This window comes from Nomia melanderi, chromosome 12, assembly GCF_051020985.1.
Source record: "Nomia melanderi isolate GNS246 chromosome 12, iyNomMela1, whole genome shotgun sequence".
Taxonomy (NCBI): Eukaryota; Metazoa; Arthropoda; class Insecta; order Hymenoptera; family Halictidae; genus Nomia; species Nomia melanderi.
This window is the reverse complement of record NC_135010.1, coordinates 12153770-12179115: the sequence shown is the minus strand read 5'-3', so window position 1 is coordinate 12179115 and position 25346 is coordinate 12153770. Positions and strand designations below refer to the sequence as shown.

General features: G+C 40.1%; 4 protein-coding genes across 5 annotated transcripts in view; 3 read left to right on the top strand and 1 right to left on the bottom strand.

Moving 5' to 3' along the window:
• Window positions 1-17023, top strand: part of Pka-R2 (cAMP-dependent protein kinase type II regulatory subunit) — a 30965-nt gene extending 13942 nt beyond the window's left edge. For both annotated transcript variants that reach the window (XM_031970008.2, XM_076372737.1), the window contains exons 3-8: window positions 455-538; window positions 2440-2546; window positions 2627-2888; window positions 3460-3618; window positions 3790-3892; window positions 4168-17023. In XM_031970008.2, the coding sequence (XP_031825868.2) occupies window positions 455-538; window positions 2440-2546; window positions 2627-2888; window positions 3460-3618; window positions 3790-3892; window positions 4168-4298 (846 nt within the window). In that variant the 3' untranslated portion in view covers window positions 4299-17023. The remainder of the gene's footprint in view (window positions 1-454; window positions 539-2439; window positions 2547-2626; window positions 2889-3459; window positions 3619-3789; window positions 3893-4167) is intronic.
• LOC116424059 (uncharacterized) lies at window positions 15011-22040 on the bottom strand. The gene is made up of 8 exons (XM_031969982.2): window positions 21966-22040; window positions 18674-18847; window positions 18540-18614; window positions 18335-18456; window positions 18103-18244; window positions 17813-17962; window positions 17587-17734; window positions 15011-17503 (listed from the first exon to the last, which is right to left on the bottom strand). The coding sequence occupies exons 3-8, from the start codon at window positions 18585-18587 to the stop codon at window positions 17220-17222; spliced, it is 894 nt and encodes a 297-aa protein (XP_031825842.2). The 5' UTR covers window positions 18588-18614; window positions 18674-18847; window positions 21966-22040; the 3' UTR covers window positions 15011-17219.
• On the top strand, window positions 18834-21496 carry Ndc80 (kinetochore protein Ndc80). Its single transcript, XM_031969981.2, has 2 exons — window positions 18834-19449; window positions 19612-21496. Exons 1-2 carry the CDS (start codon window positions 19245-19247, stop codon window positions 21345-21347), a joined length of 1941 nt encoding a protein of 646 aa, XP_031825841.1. The 5' UTR covers window positions 18834-19244; the 3' UTR covers window positions 21348-21496.
• Window positions 21602-25017, top strand: LOC116424057 (uncharacterized). Its single transcript, XM_031969980.2, has 8 exons — window positions 21602-22020; window positions 22106-22190; window positions 22268-22570; window positions 22669-23004; window positions 23072-23193; window positions 23283-23615; window positions 23693-24117; window positions 24205-25017. The coding sequence occupies exons 2-8, from the start codon at window positions 22110-22112 to the stop codon at window positions 24615-24617; spliced, it is 2013 nt and encodes a 670-aa protein (XP_031825840.1). The 5' UTR covers window positions 21602-22020; window positions 22106-22109; the 3' UTR covers window positions 24618-25017.
• The last annotated feature ends 329 nt before the right edge of the window (window positions 25018-25346 follow it).

Sequence of the window (25346 nt, the reverse complement as noted above, 5' to 3'; positions counted from 1 at the left end):
CACACAACTACTCAGACTCTGATGATCGTTACTGATAACGTGAAAAGTACCGAAGTAAATAATCGCTGCCAAATGAATAAACAACTTATCATTTTATATACGCCGAACATAGATTCTTCAAAAAAATGCGCCGGGTTTCGTCTAGAATTTCTGAAACTAAGTATCGATAGTATCAGCACCAGCTAAAGTCGCTTTATCAAAAAATGTTCCCCGGCCTTACAAAGTCCACAACATCGCCTTTACGACGAAGGCTAAATATAATAGATTGTAGTATAATTTAAAACTAAACATTAACATATATATTAACCTAATTAGGTATACGAGTATGGCAATGTAGATCATATCTCGCCCAGAATTTCTCGAAACAAAGTATCGACACCATCAGCAACAGCTACAATAATCAGCCTCAACCATCTATCCATCGTTCGCTAACGATCCGACGTTTCGATTGCAGATGGTGCATCCGAAGAGCGACGAGCAACGGCAGAGGCTCAGCGACAGCGTCAAGAATATTTTTCTGTTTCGGGCCCTAGACGAGGTAAGTTTAAACATAGTATACGGTACACCGCGCCGCGCCGCCGCTTCTGCTGACGATGATGCCTCCGCCGACGTCTCCGTCTCCGGTTCGGCCGTAATTGAAACGGGAATACGGACGGAGCGGCGAGAGGAGTTCGCGCCAACTCGTGGAAATGCCAATGAGTACGTGTAATCTGCTCAACTGGGATTCCGAATCGGAGGGAGCTTATCCAAGGGAGCCTGGGCTCTGAGAGTAGATACAAATATAAACCTCTAATGACCGCGGGCCGGCTACTCTCTCGCGTTACTTTCAATATACTCGCGCGCGCGAGCGAGTTCGGCCTGAAAGCTTCAATTTTCCCCCGTTAAAGTGGAGATATTATTCGATTAGCTAATTACGCGAGCGAAATTCACCGCGGCGGGCCTGTCGGAGCTGGGCTACGTGTTTCCACCTGACGTTCTAGCCAGCGCACGACACGACACGACGGTTTAAGAATAAACCGTTTAAGATCGGAGATTTCGCTGTTCGCGCGGCTATTTATAAAAGATTCAATTTCAAATTCTGTCCCGACGTTCCAGAATCCGTGCGGTTCCGATTGGAAACGCGGCTTTCCTTACGATCGCTGGTACGTGTCTCGCGGGGCACCGGGGGGCCGACGGGAAATATCTTCGAGGAATTCGATTGCACGTTTCGGTGACCTGGCAGTCGGTTGATTGGACGTGTTTTAACCTATTGCCCTGGGATTTCGTAATTATGGTTGATTGAGACGTATTCTTCGTTCATTTGAAAAATAGAGAATTCTGTACTTGTTTTATGTCTACGTTTATTTGGGAGCTGTAGAATTAACCTTTGAACTCGAGGACTTTAAGCCATTTAAAATTTGCGAACTGTGAAATTTTGTCTTTGAATGTATTCTAAGATTTGTATCTATAATCTATGGAAAACAATAATTTATTTATATTCATTTATATGTATTTATTTATACGTTAATATGCTCTATTAAAATTCCTTCGGATTGCTGGTAATATTAGAGAAGCTTCGAGCGCAAAGGGTTAATAATAGAAATTAATATTCGATTCGGACTCGGAAGAATTGATATTTAGATTTGCTGAATTCTGTTCGAGATCTTTGTACGAGTCCGATATTGAAGATACTTCGAAACGATAATTTGATACTTTATTTGAAAGTCTTCGATGAAGTTAGAATAAATGTCAATTACTTGATTAACAGGAAAAAGGAAACTACCGAGAGTAATTAAACCACTTCTCCGCGTAGTTTTCCACGTACAAACACTTCATCTCCAAACGTCGCATTCGTCCGCAAAGGGTTAACTCCGTGTCAGACTCGCGGAAGATTTCAAGCAGAACAAAAATAATATCCAATTCGTTCGAATGCAAATTACATATTCCTTATCAACGATTATACCTTACAGCACGCGTTAACGTAGAACAAGACTGAAATTCCCTTATTTCCGCTGAATTATTAATAACAAGGTAGTTAGGTCGGTCGTAGTTCAGAAATAAGTCATAGGGCAAGGGGTTAATCTGCGAGCAAAGGACTGGACCGCGATCGTTGCGGTCTTCGGGAACCAACGTGCACTCAGTTTCCATTGATATTCCAAAGAGAGCAGAAAATTGTTTCTTCCCGAGGAATCGACGTTTCCATTTATCTCTCAGCCGAATGCGAGTGTCGAAGTCTATTCCAGTCGACGGAGACCTAACGCGGCCGACGCACGCGGAATCCGGAATATCTCCTCGAAGTGTGTTAAGGATACTCCCGAAGAGCCAGAACGTTAGCGGGTTGAGCGTTTCCGCGTAGAGCCGCGGCGATGGCCGGCGCGTCCTTGGTCGCGCTAGAAAACGGCGGCGTCGGTCGGTATTCGCGGCACGCGTACACACGCATCCCACGGATTCTTTTCGCAGGAACAAATGGCGGACGTGTTGGACGCGATGTTCGAGAAGACGGTGCAGCCGGGCGAATACATTATCCGGCAAGGCGACGACGGCGACAACTTCTACGTCATCGAGAGGTAAATTCTTTTGTGCTCCGCGGCATAGAGCTTCAGCGGACCGTGAATCTGATTACTGAACATTGTAACCGATTTTACAGAGGAAAGTTCGAGGTGTACGTGAAGAATCAGCAAACCGGCCTGGAGTCCATGATACACGTGTACGATAACCGCGGCGCGTTCGGCGAGCTCGCGCTGCTCTACAACATGCCCAGAGCGGCCACCATCAAGGCCATCACGCCCGGCACGCTGTGGGCGATGGACAGGCAAACGTTCCGGCGCATACTGCTGAAATCGGCGTACAAGAAGTGCAAGATGTACGAGGACCTCATCAACAGAGTGCCGATGCTGAAGTCCGTCGAGGCAAGTGTCGCGGACAACGGCGGGACGGTGTCGCGCGCTCGGAACGACCGGGGGGAACGCTTCGGGACGCAACGGGAAGCTAATCGTTCGCCGGGACACCGGCCGCTCCAACGGATCCGCGCGAGTTAGAGGCAATTGGCTAGGTGGGGTCGGCTCGACCTGTATTAGAAAACCGTCGGTTCGCCTGCGACTCGCCCGAAAGTTTGTGTGCTCACCTCGTGAGACAGAAATTGCCGGGATCGACGGTAATCGCCGAGATGAATTTAATGCTCGCCGTCTAACGCCGGTGTATTCGGTCGGGGGAGTTTCTCTTTGTTCGCCGCTTTATTGGATCGGAGTCGGCTCCACCCTGCCGGTTACGTAACGAGGATTTCGCCTTGTCCTCGGAGAATTAAGTGCATGCGATCGCTAATTCGGTTTGCCGATATTTCGAGGGTAATGGGAGTATCGGGCGGGTGTCTGTGAAGTACGGTTCGAACGAAAGTTTACTCGGTGCTGATTGTGAAGTTGGGGGGAGTTGCGGAAGGTTTAGCCCGACGTGTTACTTTATTGAGATATTCTGTCACTCCAGCCGTACGAGCGCATGAACCTGGCGAACGCTTTACTACCGAGACAGTATTCAGACGGCGAGCAGATAATCAGGCAGGGCGACACCGCCGACGGGATGTACTTCGTCGAAGACGGCGTCGTGAGGATCACCATAGTCGGAGACCACGGTCGCGAGATTGAGGTACGTCGATCGGTTTTCATTCTCCATCGCGGCGGCGTAGCTGCGGCACGACCGGTGACCTAGATACCTCGTAATGACTTGGTACCGCCGTCGTGGCTGGCTAGCAGACCGCCACGCTAATTACACTGTCAATTGTATAGATGTCATTTGGTATTCTATTTGCCGGCACAGATTAATAGAGTCCCCGCTGGTGGGTACTTAGGCGAGCTGGCGCTCGTCACACATAAACCTCGCGCTGCTTCGGCCTACGCTGTGGGCGACGTAAAGCTGGCCTGTAAGTTATCCTTTGATACTTCGCGTCGGTAGCGTCGGATTGTCGATTACCGTGCTGGCGAACAGCTGTGACAACTGAGAGCTTAGCGGTGAACCGTTGTGTCCTGCGAAGTATCGGCAATCCGATGCCATCGAGACGCATCCGGTAGAAATCAGTTCTCATGTTGTTTCTCTCGACGAGTATGAATGGTGTTCTGTATTCGACGAGCGACTGACGAGCGTGTGAAGTGGGCTGCACGACGATACGCACCGGTGCTTAAGAAGGAATTTTTTCAGTTTTGGACGTTGAAGCTTTCGAACGCTTACTTGGGCCTTGCATGGAACTCATGAAGCGTAATATCGACGATTACGAGGATCAGCTAGTCAAAATCTTTGGCAGCAAAGCTAACGTAACCGATATCCGATGAACTGTCCGCAAGTAGTGATACGTTTGCACTGCTGTACTGAAAGGAGCCCGCTGAACGACTTTGGTACAGTAATGTAAGATGAACACAAAGAAAAAAAAAAACTCGTACCACCCACTTTAAAATGAATCTCATCCGCGTGTTTCAAGTAATCATCTCAAGTCGACTTTCGTAATGACTGTTCACTTAGACGTGTACCAGTAAGGATCGTCGTTTAATAGTTACCAAGTTTGTACCTCTGACACACACAACATACACACAACATACAGCATACATGCACAGATGCATACATATATACATGCATTGATACATACATATATACATACACATACGTACATACAAACATATACTGAAAGGAACGACAGGACGCTAACCGATCACGTAGACGGCTTCTCCCTAGCCGCTCGTACACAATTCACGTCACACGGTACTGATGGAACACAACACACACATACTCTTTTTCTCTCTCTTTCTCTATCTCTTTCTTTCTCTCTTTCTCTCTCTCTCACTGTCACTCTTACTCTGTCTCTGTCTCTATCTCTAAAGACTGCATCGGATCAACAAGTATTACCCTATCTTGTCGTGTGCTCGATCGCATCGCGGCAGACGCGATACTTGAAACCTATATTAATTGGAGAACAGAGGAGGAAGGGTTGTGTCCATACGATCGTACTACGGAAGGAAAGGGAAAGAAATACTTCGGGATCGATGCAACGTATCGAGGCGATTCAGGATTCGAATGTCGGGGAATTATGTACATTTCATTCCCATTCTATCTGTTCTTATACCTAGACACATTACTCGGGGAGCCTGTGTAATTACCGGCTAAACGACGGCGTTCCCGTTAATTCGATTAATTAAATTATTTTGGACACGGTCCCTTCCGGTTCACCGGGGGGAACGTCAATACTGTTACAGTATCGTTGCGTTATGTTTTTTTTCTTCTTTTTCTTCGTACAGTCGAAGAAGAGTTTTTATTGATATGTATATATATATATATTATATATATCATATATATATATATGTATGCATATATGTATTATACGTACGTATATGCGTTTTATATATTATAGCTTATTGTGGAAATATTAGCTTAATTAACAGCGGGAAGATTTCTAGAACGGAGATGCACGTTTTAAATGATCCCGATGGTCGTTGTGTTTCTACGATGATAATTCCGTGGCCGAGTACGGCGGTACGGCTAGGCGAATTTTACGGTGCATAGGGCAAAGAGCACGACAGGCAAGTTAGAGCAATTACTAGCGTATCTATGTTACTAATTTGTAAAACAGAGGAACAGTAACTATTTTCTACGAGAACGTGGCATTTAAGTTAGATTTTTCGAGTAAATGTTGAAACGACAGCAAACGGAAGACAACAGAAACCATAGGCGGCGGCGTGGGGTTTGGGGGTTTATGGGTTATTTATGGGGGGCGTGGATATTGTCATAGTTTCTCGGAATATCCGCTGTCCCGTCTAATCTCCGTCTAACGATGCCCGAGAGTAGAAAGCCAACCATCTCTGTTACATTTAAAACAGGACGATTATTCCTAACTCCCATGTTCCTAAGTTAACGAGGTTGCTCTTTGCTAAGTTAACGCGAAAGTATTACGATGAATAATAATTATACTATACATATGGATATGTATACATATAATAATATTTGTGTAGCGCACAATTAACGACAACCGTTTTTATTTAAATCGTTCATAGAACGCGCACAACCAGGCTGCGCCGAACCATTCAATCGATTCTCCGTATATTATTTATATTTGTTATCGCCTATGTGATTGTTTGTTAACGAAAACAACCAAAAAAAGAAAAAACAGAAAAGAAAAGAAAAGAAAGAAAGCGTAAGAAGTTACGAAAAATAGAAAACGCTTTGCTGTGGCGCACATCGCTATATACATAAAATATATATATTATATATTTTCAACAAATGAAATGAAGAAACAAAAACCGACGGAACAGCACACACGTGTCACCACGGTTCGTTACACCGGTACACACCGTTTCTCTCGTGCGTTTATCGTTACCGTTTCATGGATAACCCGGTGAACAACCGACCGGTACCATTCGCGAATACAAAACGAACATACACAAACACACACACACATACATACAAAAGCGAAGCAGCTCTACTTCTCGAAACGTGGACACGTTCGTGTGCCCGGCCATGCTTTCTCAACGGAGCCGTCGACAACGGTAACAGGAAGAATGGACGAACCGGAGAGCGACATTTTTCTAAACCCTTCGTAATCTTTGCCTCTTCGAATCTTTTTACTCGAGGAAGAATGGCTGGACACACTCGGGTCTTCGGCGATGTTCATGTGTGTCTTATCGGTGAATCCTGGTAACAGAACTCGACCAAAAGAAACCTATGAACCTATTTTTGTTACACGTGTTTACGATACACGTTATACACGCGCGATATACGTCTAGCATCGTGATAAAACGACGACGAAGAGGATAAAGAGGAGGAGGAGGAGGAGGAGGAGGTGGAGGAGGAAGAGGAATGGATTGAGAAAAGGAAAAATTTCGAAGGTCGCGCGAACAACGTGCGTATTGCTAGTCACTCTTTCACGGCCGCGCGGACGGTCGCGCGCCATTTTCTCTTCGCGACGACCGCCGACGCGGTCCGGTGTAATTTTTATTACTACGGAACTATGTATTTTACTGTGCGACTGAGACTCGATTATATAAACGGTAAGCTTTCTAAATAATATCACAATCACGGGGGAAGGAGGAGGAGGAGACTAGTGCGTACGTTATACGGGGAAACGGAGCAAACCAGCGACAGGGTTCTGCCGGCGAAACGGGCGAGCGATGTTCTGTCGGTGTTAACGGATCTACAAATCGTCGAAGATTGTTTCTGTTGTGTATTAACCGTTTGCTCGAGAAGTTTTTCACCGGAAATATTCAATATTTTCGAATGAGATGCGAGGAAGAGAACTGTTTTCTTTCAATATTTCGTATATTGATGCATTGCACGAAGTTTAACCCTCTATAGGCTCGTGTAACTTTGAAGTCACGTGTCAGTATAGTGGCATCTTGTTGATTTATCTCATTTTGCACTCAAAGTGTGAATAAAATGAAGTAATCTTAAAAAATTGAGTTACGAAATATATTCGTTTGATGAAATTATTAAAACTGTTGAATATATTGTTAATCCGTATTCATATATGGATATTTACTAATTTTGTACTACATAGATTTTGTTATAATCGTGACAAAAAATTCGGTTCATTGAGGATTAATATTAAATATCAAAGTTTACAGTTTTGCTGTGTCAAATCATTTGGTGACTCACATGATTTGATTTCATACAGTGAAGCTATAAAATTTGATATTTAACAGGTTGGATGCTATGGGGGTGGACGGTGACTCGAATCGAATTATTATAGTTCAATTAAACTATTGTATGAAAACAGTTCTATATTATAAATAATACTAATACGGTGACATTCAGTTAGAACAGTAATGCAATTAAATGATTTAATATTATACATTTTCTGTTTTCCACTAACGTGCGTTCAACGTGTCAATATACTTCGTATGCATTAATTTAAGAAATGAGATATAACAGCTTCCTCTTAAAATTTCCCCATAAAATTTACGAAAATCTTTATCTCATCAACTGTTGAAACATTTCTGAAAAACATCCGAGTGCAAAGGGTTAATGCAATATTCTCACCGCGTCTTAGCTTCTTTTCTTTAAATGAACACTGATGCGCCGAGTATATATAATGACCATTTTATTGCAACGTTTATGAATTCTGTCTTTATTCAATGTATCGCGAAACGCTTTCGAAGTCCCTGAAACCGACAGCACGTACCTCGCTCGTTACTGATCGAAGGGGCGCTAACGATTCGCGGTATTTGTCAGCGAAGGTTGCGTTGTCGATCATTTTTCAAGGCCACCGTCATTGACGCGTAACGAACCTATTCTCGCTGATTTTCTTTTTTAATGGATGAACTCTCTCACACACAAACACGTACACGCACACAGACAAGATAGAGACAACAGAGTACCGCAGCGTGGAACGTCCAGTCAGAATTCTAACGACCGTGCCATGTTTTTAATTTCATCCTCCGTTTGTCGTTCCCTTCTCTCTCTCTCTCTCTCTCTCTCTCTCTGCTTTCTTTATTTCCGCGTTCCGTTCCCTGCCGATCGTCGAGCGTTCACGAATTCTGCGAATCTTTCAGCCGCGGTCTTTCAGTCTTCCACCGTGTCTCTCCAGGCTGTGATATTATTTTCGGCAGAGTGTTTCATTCCTTTCACGTAGGTCCATGTACGCGACAGAACATGTCTCTTATTACGAACAGCTTCCGAAAACACTAAAGCAGAAACCGACATGAAAGACGTAGAAGCGGAAAGAATAACGAAAACCAAGAGGAGAAAAAAAAATAGAAGAACGGGGGGAAAACCCTGGAAACCGAATACCGTTGGAATTGAAAACGCTCCGGGGGTGCGAGATCGATCGGACGTTAATTGACTGTCGATTGCATCGTTACCGACGATTAGTAGCCTCCGATCAGCGACTCGAACGTAAACGTTTAATTAGAGAAAAGGAAAACGGGAAAACGAAGCAAAAAAACGAGAAGAGGGAAGAAATAATAGACGAATAAGAGGAAGGAAATCGGGCAATTATGAGAGAGAACAGATACACGGCGTGTATCTATGATCTATATATATATATATATATACATATATATACATATGTATACATATATCACACACACAGAGACATACACATACACGCACGTATATATACATATATATGTATACAGCGGAAGACTATTCTCGCACACCGAATTGAAAAGTATATTTAGACGGAGTACTTATTTGTGCGGAGCCAACATTCGATGAATTAAGTGTAAACGCTTAAGTAGAGTTGACCCAGTTCAAGTTATATTGTATGTATCTCTAACCAAGTGTGCGGTTCCTTACATGTGTTGTGTGTTGCCCAATTCGTCTGTGTAACGCGTGTCTGTTACGAAGTGTGTTCATGTGGCTGTACGCGAGCGAACCCGTATTGTTGTCTGCGTGTATGCGTCACTGTGTGTACGTATGTATATGTGTGTATGCGCGTGTGTGTATGTATGGCTACGTATATATGTATATACGTGTTCCAACGTATAGTGTGCTGTGGGTGCGCGTGTATGTGTACGTGACGACCGAGCCAGTAATTTATTACTTGATTTGCATGCGCGCGGTCGTCGGCGAAATTTTCGTCCGAGCGGCTCTACGATTCGCGTCATCGTCATTGAAAGTAATCAGCGATTAAATCAACCGAAGAAACCGTCGCGAGAATGAATCCGCGCCGCGGGGGGAGGGACGCGCGCAAGCCAGACCTTCGATTCGCCGCGTTTCGACACGGTTCGCGGAGGATTCGTATTGGCACGGGCTTCGCTTCCGGCGAACTTAGCCCTTTGCGGTTCGATGCAACCTCGAGCTGCTTGCTAACCGGAAAGCGGAGGATTCGGGTGTTCGAAGAAAGATTGATGCTTTTTTTTTTTAATGTTGGGCTACTTGGTAGTTAGTACGATTTAGTGATTGTGGAAATTATAGTCGATATGTTCGAATTTCTGATGTTCAGTGTAACTTACAAGCGAAACTATGTTAGTGATAATTTCATTCGGAAATTGGAGAAGAGATCATTTTGCTACGTAGTTCCAATGTAACCCTTTGCACTCGAGAAGTCATTCGATAAACTATAAAGTACCTTTGTTTCTTAACACGTTGAATGCCATGGGTCACCGGTGACCCAAATCGAATTACTACAGTTCACTCAATGAAACCATGATTATTAACACTTCTATATTATAAATAATGCCAGCTAAGGTGACAATCAGCTAGATTACCTGCAATAATACAAATGATTCAATATATATAAATCACGCAGCATTCGTTAATTTACGTATGTTCTTATTAGTTAAATAACGTCGCCTATTTCATCTGAAAGTCCAGAATTCGGTGTTTAACCCTTTGAACTCTGTAGGCTCCAATATTGCACCAGTTATAAATCAAATATTTTAATGAATCAAAGAAGCTACCCGAAAATTATTAGATTTTCCACGCATCCAAATAAAAGATCGAAGGAATGTTATAGCATTTCTAATTTTCGCTAGGAATACTATAAAAATTAGTCGCAGTTGCTGATCGATTACAAAACAACCTGGAGTGCTAAGGGTTAAAAAACCACCCTAAAATTATTCGATCCTCCGTATCCGAATTTCGCACTGAGAAGGAAACTAAAAGATCGAAATGTCATAGCATTTATAATTTTCGTAATACTATGAAAATTAGTTGCTGATAGATTACAAAACAACCTGAAGTGCCAAGGGTTAAAGGTTCAAAGAATTCCCGTCCGCAAGGGGTTAACACGCCGAAACAATCAAACATGTATACCGATTCCGAAGCGCGTACACAGCAATTACACGTCGAGCCGTCGGAAGATCGGTTCGCACCGACACGAACCCGCGGACCGGTGAACGCCAGGTGTGTTTCCGGTCGCATTCCGCGGCCGATCCCGGAGAGGCCGGCTCTCGTTTCTCGGCAATCTAGTCCATTAGCGATGCGACGAAATATTTCTGGCCGCGTGTGAACGCGGCGGGGTCAGGCCGACGGGCTGCCGCGACGGCGAATCGCGTGACAGCCGGGCATAGGCGCGACGCCCGCTCGCTAGCATTTCGTGCAAATCATTCGAGCCGCGACACCGAGCCGGATTCCAATCGGGGAAGCTTCAACCGATCGTTGATCGATGGTTGGCCTCGGTCCGCCGCGCCGGCGAGCGTGTGCATTCTACGTGCCCGTTTTAGAGAAGCATCGCTAAGGTACACGTGTCACGCGTCTCTGGCAAGAACGCCAGCGAAACGGACGCGAGTCCGATCGGTCAGTTCTCATCCGTTCCTATTTCATTTTAGAGAGCAACTCGTCGGTGTCCATCGGATCACAGGGTGAAACGGATCGAAAGGATCCAGTCCATGTTGTTTGTAACTGTATCTCTCGTGTCTTGCTTATTACTTGTGAAAAGATTTAATGTTAGAACTACCGAACGGGACGAAATGATTCCTGATTTCTTTTTGCGATTAACCAATTTGCAATTTGGAGCCTACAGAGTTCAAAGGGTTAAAACTAGAACTAGTTCTTTTATTTCCCTTCTCAGTACGAAATTTGGATGTGTGGAAAGTCCAATAATTTTGGGGTAGTTTCTTTAAGATTCATTGAAATATTTAATATTATAACTGGTGCACGGAGCCTGCGGAGTTCAAAGGGTTAATTTGAAATATGAAATATTCAACTTCAGTTTCGTATCGAGTCAAGTTTGCATTGCTACGTGAAATATTTAAATAAAACACCTCTGTTGCTTAATTTATCTATGAATTCTCGTTAAATTAGTTTCAAACAATATGACCTATAGGAAACGTGGAATATTTCCATTGAGAAACTTTCGAGTGCAAAGGGTTAATAGCTAAGACTACCGGTATTCTTGCCTGAGACGCTAACACGTTTAGAGTAATAATACTGTCTCGAGAGGATTTCTAACGAACGGATACTATGTTCACAGTGACCAGATAGTATCGAACTAGTTGTTGCTACCAAGTTGGCACTAGGTTCACGGGCATTTATTACACTTCATTCTATTATTAAAAGAATCGATGCGTTTATTCAGATTGTTGAAACTGGAGATTCGGTGATTTGATGAATGATGAATGAAAATAATATTTCTAAAATCCAATATGCGTCGATTCGACGCGTTCCGTAAGCCTAGTGTCGGTATCCACTCGCGAGGAATGCTCGCGCGACGGTGCCACTGTAAATGGACACCGGAGGAACGCTTTCGGAGGTATTCGATCGAATGATAATGTCCAGAATCGTAACGACGCGGTCGCTCCGCCACCCCCGGGGGCAGAAGATGCACCGCCGTAAACTCGTCTCGTTCCTGGTACACGATTTCCGTTCTCCATCTGTACCAATGTCGACGTCCACGAAACGCCCGGCGGGCGAGCGTCGCCGCGCGATCGTTCGGAGGATAATCGTTAACACGCGCGGTGCCGTCGCACAGCTCGCTGGGTGTTCATTGAATCTCATTAAACGATAGAATGTATATGTTAACGAATGAGCGCGTTGGAAGTGCAGTCGCGCGGGTCGCTCGGGGTCTTTGCGCATTTCGTCCATGGTTTTTAGTTCTGTCACGCCGAACATGGGAAGAAACGACGCTGCGTCGATGAACGGGATATTATCGGTTAATATTGATCACAGTGTTGACTCTATTGTAATGTTATAATTATGACGTTATAGTGTTGGTATTGTCACTAGAATTAGATCAGAATGATCCATTGCTGAATTGTTCTTTTACAGTTATTGGGAGATGATTGATTGTTCTCTAAGAAATTTCTAATGAAGTTGTTATAGTGATATGTAAACTGAGTTTTGAGTGGTCGAAGTCTCGATGGAGGCACTCTTGGTTCTGTAGAAAGGTTTTGGAAAGTCAACTTGCTTGGTAGTGTTATAATTATAATGTTATAGTATTGATATTATAATTATAGTATTATAGTATTGATATTATAATTATAATGTCAGAATTCATATTATAATCGTAACGTTACAACATTACTATTATAATGTTACAATGTCTTGGTTGCTTGGTAGTTCTAGTGTTATAATTATAATGTTATAGTATTGATATTATAATTATAATGTCATAGAACTCATATTATAATCGTAACGTTACAACATTACTATTATAATGTTACAATGTCTTGGTTTTTTGGTAGTTCTAGTGTTATAATTATAATGTTATACTATTGATATTATAATTGTAATATTATAGTATTGATATTATAATTATAATGTCGTAGAATTCATATTATAATCGTAACGTTGCAACATTAATATTATAACATTACAATGTCTTGGTTGCTTAGTAGTTCTAGTGTTATAATTATAATGTTATAGTATTGATATCATAATTATAATGTTATAGTATTGATATTATAATTATAATATTACAGTATTGATACTATAATTGTAATATTATAGTATTGATATTACAATTATAATATTACATTACTGATATCATAATTACAATATCACATAATTCATATTATAATCGTAACGTTACATCAATATTATAACACTACAACGTCGATTAAACCGCGGCGCAAGGACACCCCGACACCCACGGATCGCCACGTTAATACAGTGCCGACGGCATAAAGCCGTCGACGGGCCGCGAACTGATAACCCATTAACCGTTGCTTTTGTTATTCTCCATTGTCGCTCGCGAGCGGCAAACGAATTTCAGATGGTCTCGTCGAAATAGAACACGCGGCGAGTTAATGGGTTAATAGAACAGCGATGATGTAACGCGGCGCACCGTCGGCGATTCGTCTGCAGCTGGGAGGCGTATCGCACGCAGGCCAGGGGAATTAACGATGCCTGATATCGGAACCAGAACAAGCGGAACAGGTGCTCCCGGTTTCCGTATATCCTCGCCCCGTAGAGCCCACTTTCGGATCCGAGACGTACACCGACCGGAGAATCGTTCCTTGCTCGTTCAATGAATGTTTAGAGAATACAACGGGAACGGGCTGTTCGCGTATTATTCCGTCTTCTATCAACAATTCAGGCAACCCTCCTAACGATAAGAAACGGTTCCAACCAACACGGTTCCTCTAACACCATAAGATCGTGACCTTTCTAACACTACTACAGATAACACGATTTCGTCGAACATTTCAAAACTATCCCTTAGAATAATGGAAGTCATCTACCGTGTTAGAGGGTTACCTGTATTACTGAAAATCTGATAGACGTCACCCGTTTCCGGCGAATAGATTAAACGAAAGTCCGAGGCGAGCGCGTAAAGAATGCTCGACGTCCTTGTAGAGACGAGGGGATGCGTCGAAGGAACACGAGGAAGACTGGCTTAGATAGCTTTCATTTAAACGATCGTCCTTGAAATTCGGGCGCAGGCCGGCGGCGTGAACTTCGGGGGTGCCCGCGCGAGACTGTTGCGCGGCCGAAGTCCGTCGATCGTCTTGTTAATGGAATTGCACCGTGTATTAGCTCGGGGAGTAGGGGAGGGGCTGTCCGCGAGGACGACGCCGAATAGAATAAAGGCAATTACGCTATTGTAACACACAATCAGGGTATCGAGTGGTCGACAAGCCGTGGACACGCTCGGACATCGTCGCGACAGCCGGGGACGTGCCGTCGCGAGAGATCCGCGACTCTTCGACCAGGCTTCGAGCTTAGCGGGATCGTTGCGGGGCGGCTTCGAGTGTTTGCGGACGTGCGGAGTGTTTCTCGAAATCCTCTCTGTCCGCCAGCGCGATCCGTTCTCTCGGAAATAAACGCGTTATCGTTTCATCGGCGAACGTGTGAAAGTGAGCTTTCACACGCGACGCTCGAGATTCGTCGCGCGCCGAACCGATTTCGCGAGGATTGCACTCGGTTTCCGGATACGTTCACTCTCATCGGCCGATTCGGATCGCGCGCGTTCAGACGGATTTCGATGGAGAATTCTCGTCGGACGTTACAACCGTTGACCGACTTCCGCGTGTCCATTGTAATCGCGAGAATGATTCCATCGAGATCGATTCGCGGCTCTGTCCCTGTTCCGTTCCACGATGATCAAAGCCGCATCGATTCCGCACGTACGAGCGGAGCTGGTGCTATTGCTCGCCGGCGCGCGGTCCACGAGAGATGTATGTACGTTTTAAGCTGGTTAGATTTTATACACGTATACGCTTGCGTAAAAATGTCCTCTATCTCTTTCTCTTCTTTTTCTCTCTCTCTCACTCTTTCTTTCTTTCTCTCTCTTTCTCTCTCGAGCTACAAAAAAAACGTGTAAACTATAAAAAAACAGATACCGCGAAACAAACAAACAAAAAAAAATGATGAAGATGATGATGATGAAGATGATGATGATGATGATGATGATGAAGAAGATAGTAACTATTCTAACGTACTTAACGTTTTTTCCGTTTCACGATGTGTTGTAGCGTAAAAAAAAAACAGACGTGCACATACGTATATATACATATAGATATATTATATATACACAGAATTATATATTAGATATGTCGATATACATATTATATGTCGAGACTCGTTTCCAGCTGGTCTGATCGGGTATTACTTTAATAATTATAAATTGCGTTAACCTGGCAGCGATGCGATTGCGAGTAAAACAGGAGTTATGCGAGAAAGTGGCGCGTGCAATCTCACGTATAGTTTTATTGTATAGCGTACACTGTCATGTCGACGACAGTTTAGTGAATCCGTAGTCCATTGGCAATGAGAGCGGTGAAACGGTGCCGGAGGTGGTTTTGGTGCTTTCGTTGTTCGACACGTACATAGGCACGTTTTATACGCGCGATTACATGGGACCGGTAAACGGGATGAATTAAGCGTCGGTTCATTAACGGGGGATCCTTGATTAAAATCAGTCGGCGCACGCCGAACGTTCGTTTGTCTGGCCGAATTACGGGAATCGGTGTTCCAATTGTCCTCCATTGCGAATCGCCTTTCTGTTTCCGTGCAAGCACCACCGACACGTCAGGAAATATCGGCTTCGATCGGCTGGTATCACTTCCGGTCCATTTGCGTTTCCGTCGTGCGCGGGCTGCGGATTTTATGCATTTTTAGTGTCCATGGATTTGAGAAACTTGAATATATTCGATGATACGAGTAGTTTAACACGTTGAATGCCATGGGTCACCGGTGACCCGAATCGAATTACTATAGGTCACTCGAAACGATTGTTTGAACATTTCTATAAATGATGCTAACTAATGCAGTGATATTCAATTATATGAACGTGCAATACTAATACAATTCAATCAAATGATTTTTTCATTTTGTGTATTTTGATGTAGAAATCGTTCGGCGTTCAGTGTGTTAACCGAGGTGTTTACCTTTGAAACTTAATTTTGATTACCATTATGATCTCCATGAATCAGTCCAGCTTTAAGTGCATAAATATCCGCGGTCTAGATTCGTACTAGTCTTGGTAGGAGCGATCGGTTCAGAGGCACAAGTTTTCCGGCACACGTGAACGTAGGCGAGTGGTAATCGAATCGGTGCGCATCATGGATACTAATTCATCCCCGTTTCCGTATCGAATGAACAGTCTTCTCCGTTTGGTTCTCTCATAAGGCAATTGCCAGTTGGAAGTGGTGCGTCGATGGTGGTCGATGTTGATCGCACTGAAAAGCGAAATTTTCCGGGGACACGTACAACAAGCGAGGTATCTACGCGGTGTGCTTTACCCGTACTCGATTAGACAATGATACGTAGCTACATGCTTCTTATACAGCATCACTGCCGGATTAAGTAGCGGTGTTACTATCTTTTCCGATGAGCCTTACCTAATTTGACGATTTATGAAGTTTCGGCGCAGAGAGATCGCGAGACCTGTACTTTTTAGTTGATCGTACAAATTCGTTGACTATATGTTCACGAAACAGTCACTACTCTGACATCTTGCTCTCGTATACTTACTCAAAATGGTGTCCATGATGGTGCGTACCACGTATATATTCGGCGGATGCGAATCATCCGCCCCATTACCATTGTGACGAAACGTTACTTGTCTGTTTATTTGCCCGAGGCGAGTTCGTATTCGAGAAGCGAGAAACATTAGACGTACAGTGTACTATGAATAGATAGTATAATGAAAATTAATATATAATAAATGAATGGACCTGTACACCTATCACGCATTACTCCGTATTAGTATCCACTTTGTTTTTCCATTCCGTCCCCCTTTCGGCGAGCACAGCGACCGCTTCTCTGATCGAGTCGTCGTAATCAGAGATTGCAAAGATTTTGCGCGTCGTTTCTTGTATTCCAGTTACATTAATGAAGCTTTTGTTTTGTAAAGTCAATTTATTTTTCTTACAATATTTACATTATTGCTTTCCTGAAACTTTTGACCTCGCCCGTTCCCCAGTTATAGATAAAAACGTTATGGCTTTTAATAGAGACCAGTTAATTTGTTCTCTTTCTGGTTTGTTCATTTCCATATAGTCCTTTTTGATTTTCTCGCTTATAGATACACTTATTCCATTATAGCCTTCCTTATTCTCTAGCAACGATGTCACAATAGGCTCTGTAGATATTGCTTCAGATCCAACGATCATCTTGAACCAACGTGCTGTTGTCTTAGGATGCAGTATGTATATATTTTCTGTTACTGATGATGACAGACGTAAGGAACATTGTGTTTAATATTCTAGCGAGTGGGAAAATAATATTACTACTAAGGTATGAACATACCATTTTTTAATTGGATGCAAGACATTATAGAAACGGCCAAATGCTGTTGAATGATCATCTTTTTTATATGTTTAGATCTCGCCGAAACTGTACTGTCTTCTATTACGTAAGTATCAGCTGTAGGCAACATGGTAATTATATGTGATATCTAATATAAAATAGTAAATACAGTTAGCTATGATCGGAAGATGTTTTTAGTGTATATCTAAAATATCTAAATACTCACCGTATTGATTAATTCATATGTAGTAGTAGTTACTGTTTTTTCATCACACCAATCTTCCCATTTCCATTCTAACACATCAAAGGTAGAATTTACATATGCCCAGCTTACTATATTGACACCAATGTGAAATGCCAATACTGTTTTTGGACTCTACCAGTAATGTATAAAATTACATAATTGTAAAACCATAATATTAATTGTTTGTGGTATGACATGACAATAATTATATATTTTTGCAGAGCATTGCTTGGAACTTGATTATAAAGATTTTATAGATAATATATCTTTACCTCAGTCCATTTTACTTTAGGTGTTATACTATACTTTTCATTGACTCTGTTTTTAACTGTTGTGCTAGGATTTCTCACCTCCAAAGGTTCATTTTTATTACAATGCGGTGTTATTATTTTAATATGTGCTTCCTCAAAGTATCTAAGATAAGAAGGTCAATTATTATAAAATAATTAAAAACTGAATTTTAACAAACTGACGTGTTACTAAATTATTTTCATTTGTACTCACTTCTCCTGGTTTCCATTTTCTGCTGTACATTTCTCATTTTCCAAATTCTTATAATTATTATCTCTTAGAATTTTCTGTTCTAATGAGTCAGAGTATATTTGAGATAAAGGAAACCTTAAGTGCTATGTAAGTAAATTTTTCTCTCTTACATTGTATATTATAAATAAAAATCAAATAGAATATGAGATAAATTGGCCACTCTTACCTTTTGTATTTTAACGCTACAAAGCGTGTTAGACATGGATTTTAACATTTTGTATTAGTAAATTCTGTAATTGTGCTAGAAGAAGAATGAATTTAATACATAAATATAACATTTAAAACTTTTTATTTACTTACTTATATGACTTATATATCAAACTCTTCTAGCCTATCTAACAAATGTCAAATATGTTAGTTCACTTTTTTATCACTAGACAGTTATAATGTTCTCATCTTATTAATTGTAGGTTAGAGTTTTCGAACTGACTCTCCTCACACTAGTAACTCGTAAATAATAATCCCAGAAGAGCCCTAGAACGATATAGGAACAAGAGAAGATCTCTCGCTAGGGATTTTGATTATAGTTTTAATTACTTAAATGTGACATATTGATCAATAGCAAATTAGTATCAAAAATGAGATGAAGGAAGGTGAAACCCGCATTTCTTTCATAGTTTTTCTGGTGAATAACACGAATGGTGTTCAATACGAACAGGTGAAAGTAGATATGGAGAGAGTAACTCTCCGTGAGGAGAAAGTCACTATAGAACTTGCAAGCTTCCAATTCGACAGCCCTGATTTACCATGTTATACGAATAACACGCGTTACCTATCTTGTTGTTTGTGTATACTTTAGCGCGCAACGATGAAATTCAAAATATTTAGAGGTAGCGTTTCATAAGAGAAGTTTAAAGTTACTTTGTTAAAAATGCACAAGAATTCAATGAGTCGTAGGTCATCTACGAATCCAGTTAGAATATCCACGCTCGACAGGGAAGAAAAAAGTCTAACACGGAATGATTCAAGGAGGCCTCAAACGTTAAAACCAAAGGTTTCTATATCCTCTGCTGAAAATTCTCAGATTCCCAGAGCTCGACTTCGAACTTCATCATGTGACAGAACAAGTACTAGAGGTAAGTACCAAGGTAAACGAAGATTATCTCTTTCGTTAAATGTTACCAAGTTGAAGATTTATATACAGAGTGTCTCGCAGTTTTGCCGAAAAAACCTGGGTCACCCTGTATTGTGAATTTATATGTAATGAATCTACAATTGCTAAAATTCTTTTTATATAGGTAAAACACCTCTTCGTCATGGAACAGCGACTCCAATGACACCGGGTAAAAGTGCAGGGAAACATACTGCTTTCAGTTCAATTGGAAACATTAACAGATTTCACTCAGCTCTTCCAGTAGGACGTAGATCTTTATCTGCTGATCGTGTTAGCAGCCTGGGTGCTAAGGGTTCTAAAAAAGATACAAGACCTTTGACAGATAAAACTTATCAGGCTTATATGCTCAATAAAATAGATACATATTTTAATACGAATAAACTTACTTTAATGCTTAATAGCAATGGAAGCATAAAACCTGTTACTTTGAAAATGTTTGTAGAAATTTCTGCTTATTTAGTTAAAACGGTGGACATTAAATCAATTCTAACAATTAATAATTATGTGGAGGAATTGCCAAAAATTGCCAAAAAGTTACATTATCCTGGAGTTATTACTAAATCATGGTTAAAAACTGCTAATGCTATGCACTCGTGGCCTAATGTTTTACGATGGATATGCTGGTTGGTGGAAATTTGTGAAGTGAGAGAAATAGCTTTTGAGAATTATAATTTAGATAACTTGCCTTTCGTAGGTGATGAAAGGCAGGCTAATATGTATAAAAAAACTTTCTTCTCTATGCTCGATTTCTATAATGCTTGGAATGATGTAAAACTTGAGGAAGAAGCAGCAATGGTTGAGAAATATTTGCAAGAACTTGAAGATCAACATGGGGTTAGTGAAGAAGAATTAAATATTGCACGGTCTGAATTGGAGGAAGAAGCAGCTAAATTCCAAGCTGTTGAAGAGGAAGCATGTAAGATTGATGAAGAAGTTGAATGCTTACATAGAAAGCTCATGGATTTACAAAATGATGAGAAAAAGCAATTAGCTGATATTAGAGCAAAAGAGGATTATATAAAAACAATTATCTCTGATACAGAGCAAAAGAAAGCTGATTGCAATATTTTGTGTGAACAAATTCGTTTGCAAAAGGTACATCACGACGAATTAGTTTCAGCAATTAAACAGCAACCAATGTCTAAAACAGAAAAGGATAAAGTACTAGAAGAGTGCAAAAAAATACAGGATTATATGCAGCATTTTGATGAACATTTACAGGATATAGAAAAAGAAATATTTACAATGGACATTAATTTAGCATCAGTTAATCATAACTTAACAAAGGTAATTTTAACGTATAATAAAGAAATATTGATGCACCTCAATGGTGACATGGGCATTGATTTAGAAGAATTAAAAATGCCAGAAACTGGGATTTTGGATCCCCAAATTATGGAAATATTGCAGAATAAAGCTGATTTGATGAATCAATTCAAAGAACTAATGCAGAAACAAATTACTGAAAAAGAACATACAATAGAACTAGATTCCAGTCAGCTGGAAGATCTTCAGGAGAAGATGAGAATTTTGAAAGATGAGAGTAGCGATGTTGCCAATGAGATTAAAGAGAAGAAAAGTCGTATTAATAAAATTAAAACAGACTTTAAGAATGAAGAAGCAAAATTAAAGGAACAAATAAAAGTGTTACAAAATGATATTAAGGAACTACAAAATTCCATACCAGACAGACAAGCAATTACTGAAGAATTGAATGAAACAACAGATAAATTAGCTGCAGTACAGAGAAGGAAGGCATACATTGAAGAATCTGCAAAATTATTTTTTGATCAATTTTATGAAATTTTAGGTGAACACAGAAGCGAAATTTTTAATATATTATTAAAACTTAATAAATAGTGTAATTAGATAACAGAATCGTTTAATTACACTACATAATTTAAATGTAAACAGAATTCTATGTACAAATGTTTATATCTACAAAGGATTTATATTTGTTTTAAATTTAGTAATATAATGTATGATAATTCGTAAATAAAACTTTATTACAAATGTAACAAAGTTCTGTTTCTGTTAAACAAAAACAATTACTTTCCATGCCCTACTTTATGTAATTTACATTTAAGAAATAATTCACTTATCAAGCCAAAGAAGGTATGCCTGTTAAAATCGAAATTTGATACTAGCTACGTTAGTGGGTTACTTCTAAACGCGCGTTTATATGATTTGACCGCTTCAATGTGCGAAAAGTTAATCAGTTGAAAATAATATTTTACATGTAGCATTGAATTTACATTCAAAACGAATAAAGAACATATAATTTAAATGAAACCGTAAATGACGGTTAAATCTAATAGTGCACATTGTATATATACATACATGTGCTTGTCTATGCTGTTTACGAATTCGTAATTCACTACATGTTACTCGGACAAAATGATTTCTTTAAATTACTTAATCATGTAAGATGATATAATATTTTGAGAGTTATGACAAATATGTTGGTAAACAGCATACCTTATTACGATGAGTTTTCCGATATCCAATAAATGTGAATTCAACCAAGTGTCAGGTTAGACGAATCCTAACTGTCAAAAATCGGTTTATTTTCGGTATATTTAGGAAAAATTAAAATTGTTTTTTTTTAAATCTTTTAGCATAATGAGCAGCAAGACAAATGCTACATGCAAAACTGTTGCCACTAAATCTGACAAAAATACAATAGAGAATAAACAACTTCCGGTAATTTTTAATTTGGAAGATTATTTATATACGGATCTAATACTCTGCAGAAATTAATTATGTTTATATACTTATAGTCTACTTCTAAAGTACCTCCAGACGGTGTGGTCTTAATTGACAATTGTAATACCTTGATTGAAGTTACTGTCCAAGCAACAGGGCGTAAACGTACATCAACAATGGTCAGCAGTGGTCATAAAGGAGTAGAAGAGAAAAGGAAGCCTGGTAACAGTGGAGACTCTCATCTAAGCTGGGGTAGAGTGCTAAGGGAACAAAACAAAGCAACTATGAAACAAAGTTTACAACATTTTGCAGTACGTGCTCCTACTTCAAAGTCATCGAAGCATGTATCTGATGCTAAAGACTCGAAGAAGCAATCTGTAAGTTACTGAAAGCATGAAGTTAGTGTGCAAGTTGTTTGTTTCATGCATATAAATTTGATAAGGCATTGTATGTTTCATTTATTTATTGTATACAGCATAAACATTTGGACGAAATTCCTGTTAAACAATCAGTTTCGCAGAAGAAACTAGAAGAGCAGATAAAAGTCACACCACGTACACCACATCCATCCACCACATCGCTTCCAAGCTCTGTGGATTCTATTTTAGTCTATGATAGAGGGGCACAATGTGGTGGAATATTTGATTCTAACGATGACAGATTCGGAGCATTTAATCCAGTTCGTACATTAGGATTTTTAATGAAAGAGTTAGAGGACTTGGTAAAAGATGACAAAGCTAGTAAGATATTAACTGATATGGAACAAGTGTTGCTTAGAATATCAACAGAATTTGAAAAACCATTTGTCATGGTGCGTTTATTGGAAACTACTAGAGAAAGGTTAAGATAATGTATATTAACAGAGTATTTGTTTATAGGATTCAGAAGCCATAGCACTTCGAACGAAATTGGAAGCAAGCACACTCCAGTTGGAGGAAACAAGCAGGAAAATGAATGCCGCATGCGAAACGTTGCGCAACGAACGTGACTCCTTGAAACGGTATATTATTTTAACAAAAGAAACAACTAAAAATATCGACAGAATTGAATATTGAATCTAATTTGAAAGGTTTTTTTTATTTCGAATAGACAAGTTCATAAACAAATCATACTGTTGAACGAAGCTCGGGAAAGGCAATTAGACTTAGAAACGACTGTGAAAACATTGAAACAAGAATTGGAGGAAGCAACGAAGACGATACAAACTAGAGAGAAGACCATAACCGAATTAAAAGAAGGGATGAAGGGTCACGAATTTTCTCAAAAAATCATATCGGATTTGAGAACGAATCTCGCTGAACAAACTGAGCTTGCAAGACAAAGGCATTTAGAAGTGCAATACCTTACACTAGAGAAAGATAAATTGTCAGTTTTATGCACGTTCAAGGATTCATTGTTGGTTGAACTTCGGAATTCGATTAAGTTAGTCTGATTTCAATTGATTCAATTCAAATATGTCTTAATGGATTTACGTAGTAAACAACTTTGACATATTACAGGGAGTTGCAAAATCAGATTGGAGACCAACTGAGTAGTTTAAATATGTACGTTCACGAAGAAAGTACTAATCCTCAAATTTCATTGGTACACGGGGGTATTGCGTGTTCCTCGCCAACTTCTACATCTACCCGAGAATCTAATTCGCCTACTTCTTGGCACGATATATCAGATGTTTCTTTGTCTACTGTTGGTCACGAACCACCGAAAAATATAGACCAGAGATTTATGCGAAAACCAGAAAAAATAACGACCGCCTCAGAAAGCCATATTGGGAATTTGGCGAAAAAGCGAACTAAGAATGTCAAAGAATCTCAGACTAAAGATTCTGTTAATTTGGAATTCGTTAGTTTACCTTGCGGCGAATCCTCGCTCACATTGCTGCCTTCTTACAACGATTTTGGCTACACAGAAAATAGTCAGATAGGTATATCTGCATGAAACGTCTTGTGTATGTGTGTGTGTGTTCTAGATATGCTGTAGTGATGTTGTACATATAATATTATATTTCCAGTGGATAAAGGGAAAGAAGATGTAATGTTGATTCATAAACGAGGCGATAATTTACGTAATTTCAAGAGTTTAAGTTCGCCCCCAGAAAAGTTGTCTGAGACTAAAGCCCGCACAGAAGATCCTTTGGATACTCAAAAGTCTTTAACGTTGCATAAAAAGCAAAATTTAGAAAAAAAGTCTGGCGTAATTCATGGGTCTAACGTAATAAAAAGTAATTCACCTCATAATTTGTTGGGTTCTAGTATATCGGAACAATTCCATAATATATTCCATGATATCAGAGTTCAAAGTAGGATGCCGGTGAATGTACCAAGCCCACCAAGGAATTATCCACATCCTGATTGGAGCGATAGCACCCTACCAAGTATTAGTACTGCTTCTGAATTGAACGTGATACCGTCAAATGAGACATGAAAGTGCCTTAATATTTTGTTGCAGCAGAATTTCAGCTTCTTCGTCCAATGAAATTGTTATTCATCTATAGAAACGCAGTTTCAGGAAACATAAAAATTGAATTATATTTTCTGATCTCAATGATTTAACAATATAATTTTAAGTAATAAGTATTAAGTATATACAGTATAAATTGTATCAATTTTTGGCTTAAAGTGTATTTTTCTATTTAATATATCTACCTTTGATCTTTGTAAATCCGAGTAAAGTTTGTACACAAGAATATATAATTTAAAAAAATATTATTTATAAACATGTGATGTAATTATTGGTAATAGAAAGGACCTCAAGTATTATGCGTAACACCTTCTATGTTACATGTATCGTACAGAAATCCATTCAACAAGAATTTAGCGAAGCAATGGATGTTAGTGGCGAAAGTACTATACGTATGTAGGTACATGTTACATTGGTGCATTGTCGTGTTGGTTTCTATTTGTATAGGTTAAAAATGTAATATTAGAAACGTCTACGAAAGTGTTCAATAAATTGAATCGATAATTTTGATAAATAAAGGTAATACGTTTGATGCCTCTTTTTTTTAATAGACAATATACATACTCGTTAATTCGACTACCTTCACATTAAGAAATAGCAAGGATACAATATAAATATGACATGAAAAACCAGGTGTATATATATATATTTTTTATCACATATGTATATATACAAGTAAAGTATAATACTTAT

Bases quoted from the DNA above. Each gene is read 5' to 3' on its own strand.
- LOC116424059 (XM_031969982.2), bottom strand. From the start codon at position 18,587: ATGTTAAAATCCATGTCTAACACGCTTTGTAGCGTTAAAATACAAAAG. The intron at 18,457-18,539 runs GTAAGAGTGGCC...TTACTTACATAG, and splicing joins GTAGCGTTAAAATACAAAAG to CACTTAAGGTTTCCTTTATC. The intron at 17,735-17,812 runs GTGAGTATTTAG...ATTTTATATTAG, and splicing joins CATATGAATTAATCAATACG to ATATCACATATAATTACCAT.
- Ndc80 (XM_031969981.2), top strand. From the start codon at position 19,245: ATGCACAAGAATTCAATGAGTCGTAGGTCATCTACGAATCCAGTTAGA. The intron at 19,450-19,611 runs GTAAGTACCAAG...CTTTTTATATAG, and splicing joins TGACAGAACAAGTACTAGAG to GTAAAACACCTCTTCGTCAT.
- LOC116424057 (XM_031969980.2), top strand. From the start codon at position 22,110: ATGAGCAGCAAGACAAATGCTACATGCAAAACTGTTGCCACTAAATCT. The intron at 22,571-22,668 runs GTAAGTTACTGA...TATTGTATACAG, and splicing joins AAGACTCGAAGAAGCAATCT to CATAAACATTTGGACGAAAT. The intron at 23,194-23,282 runs GTATATTATTTT...TATTTCGAATAG, and splicing joins GAACGTGACTCCTTGAAACG to ACAAGTTCATAAACAAATCA.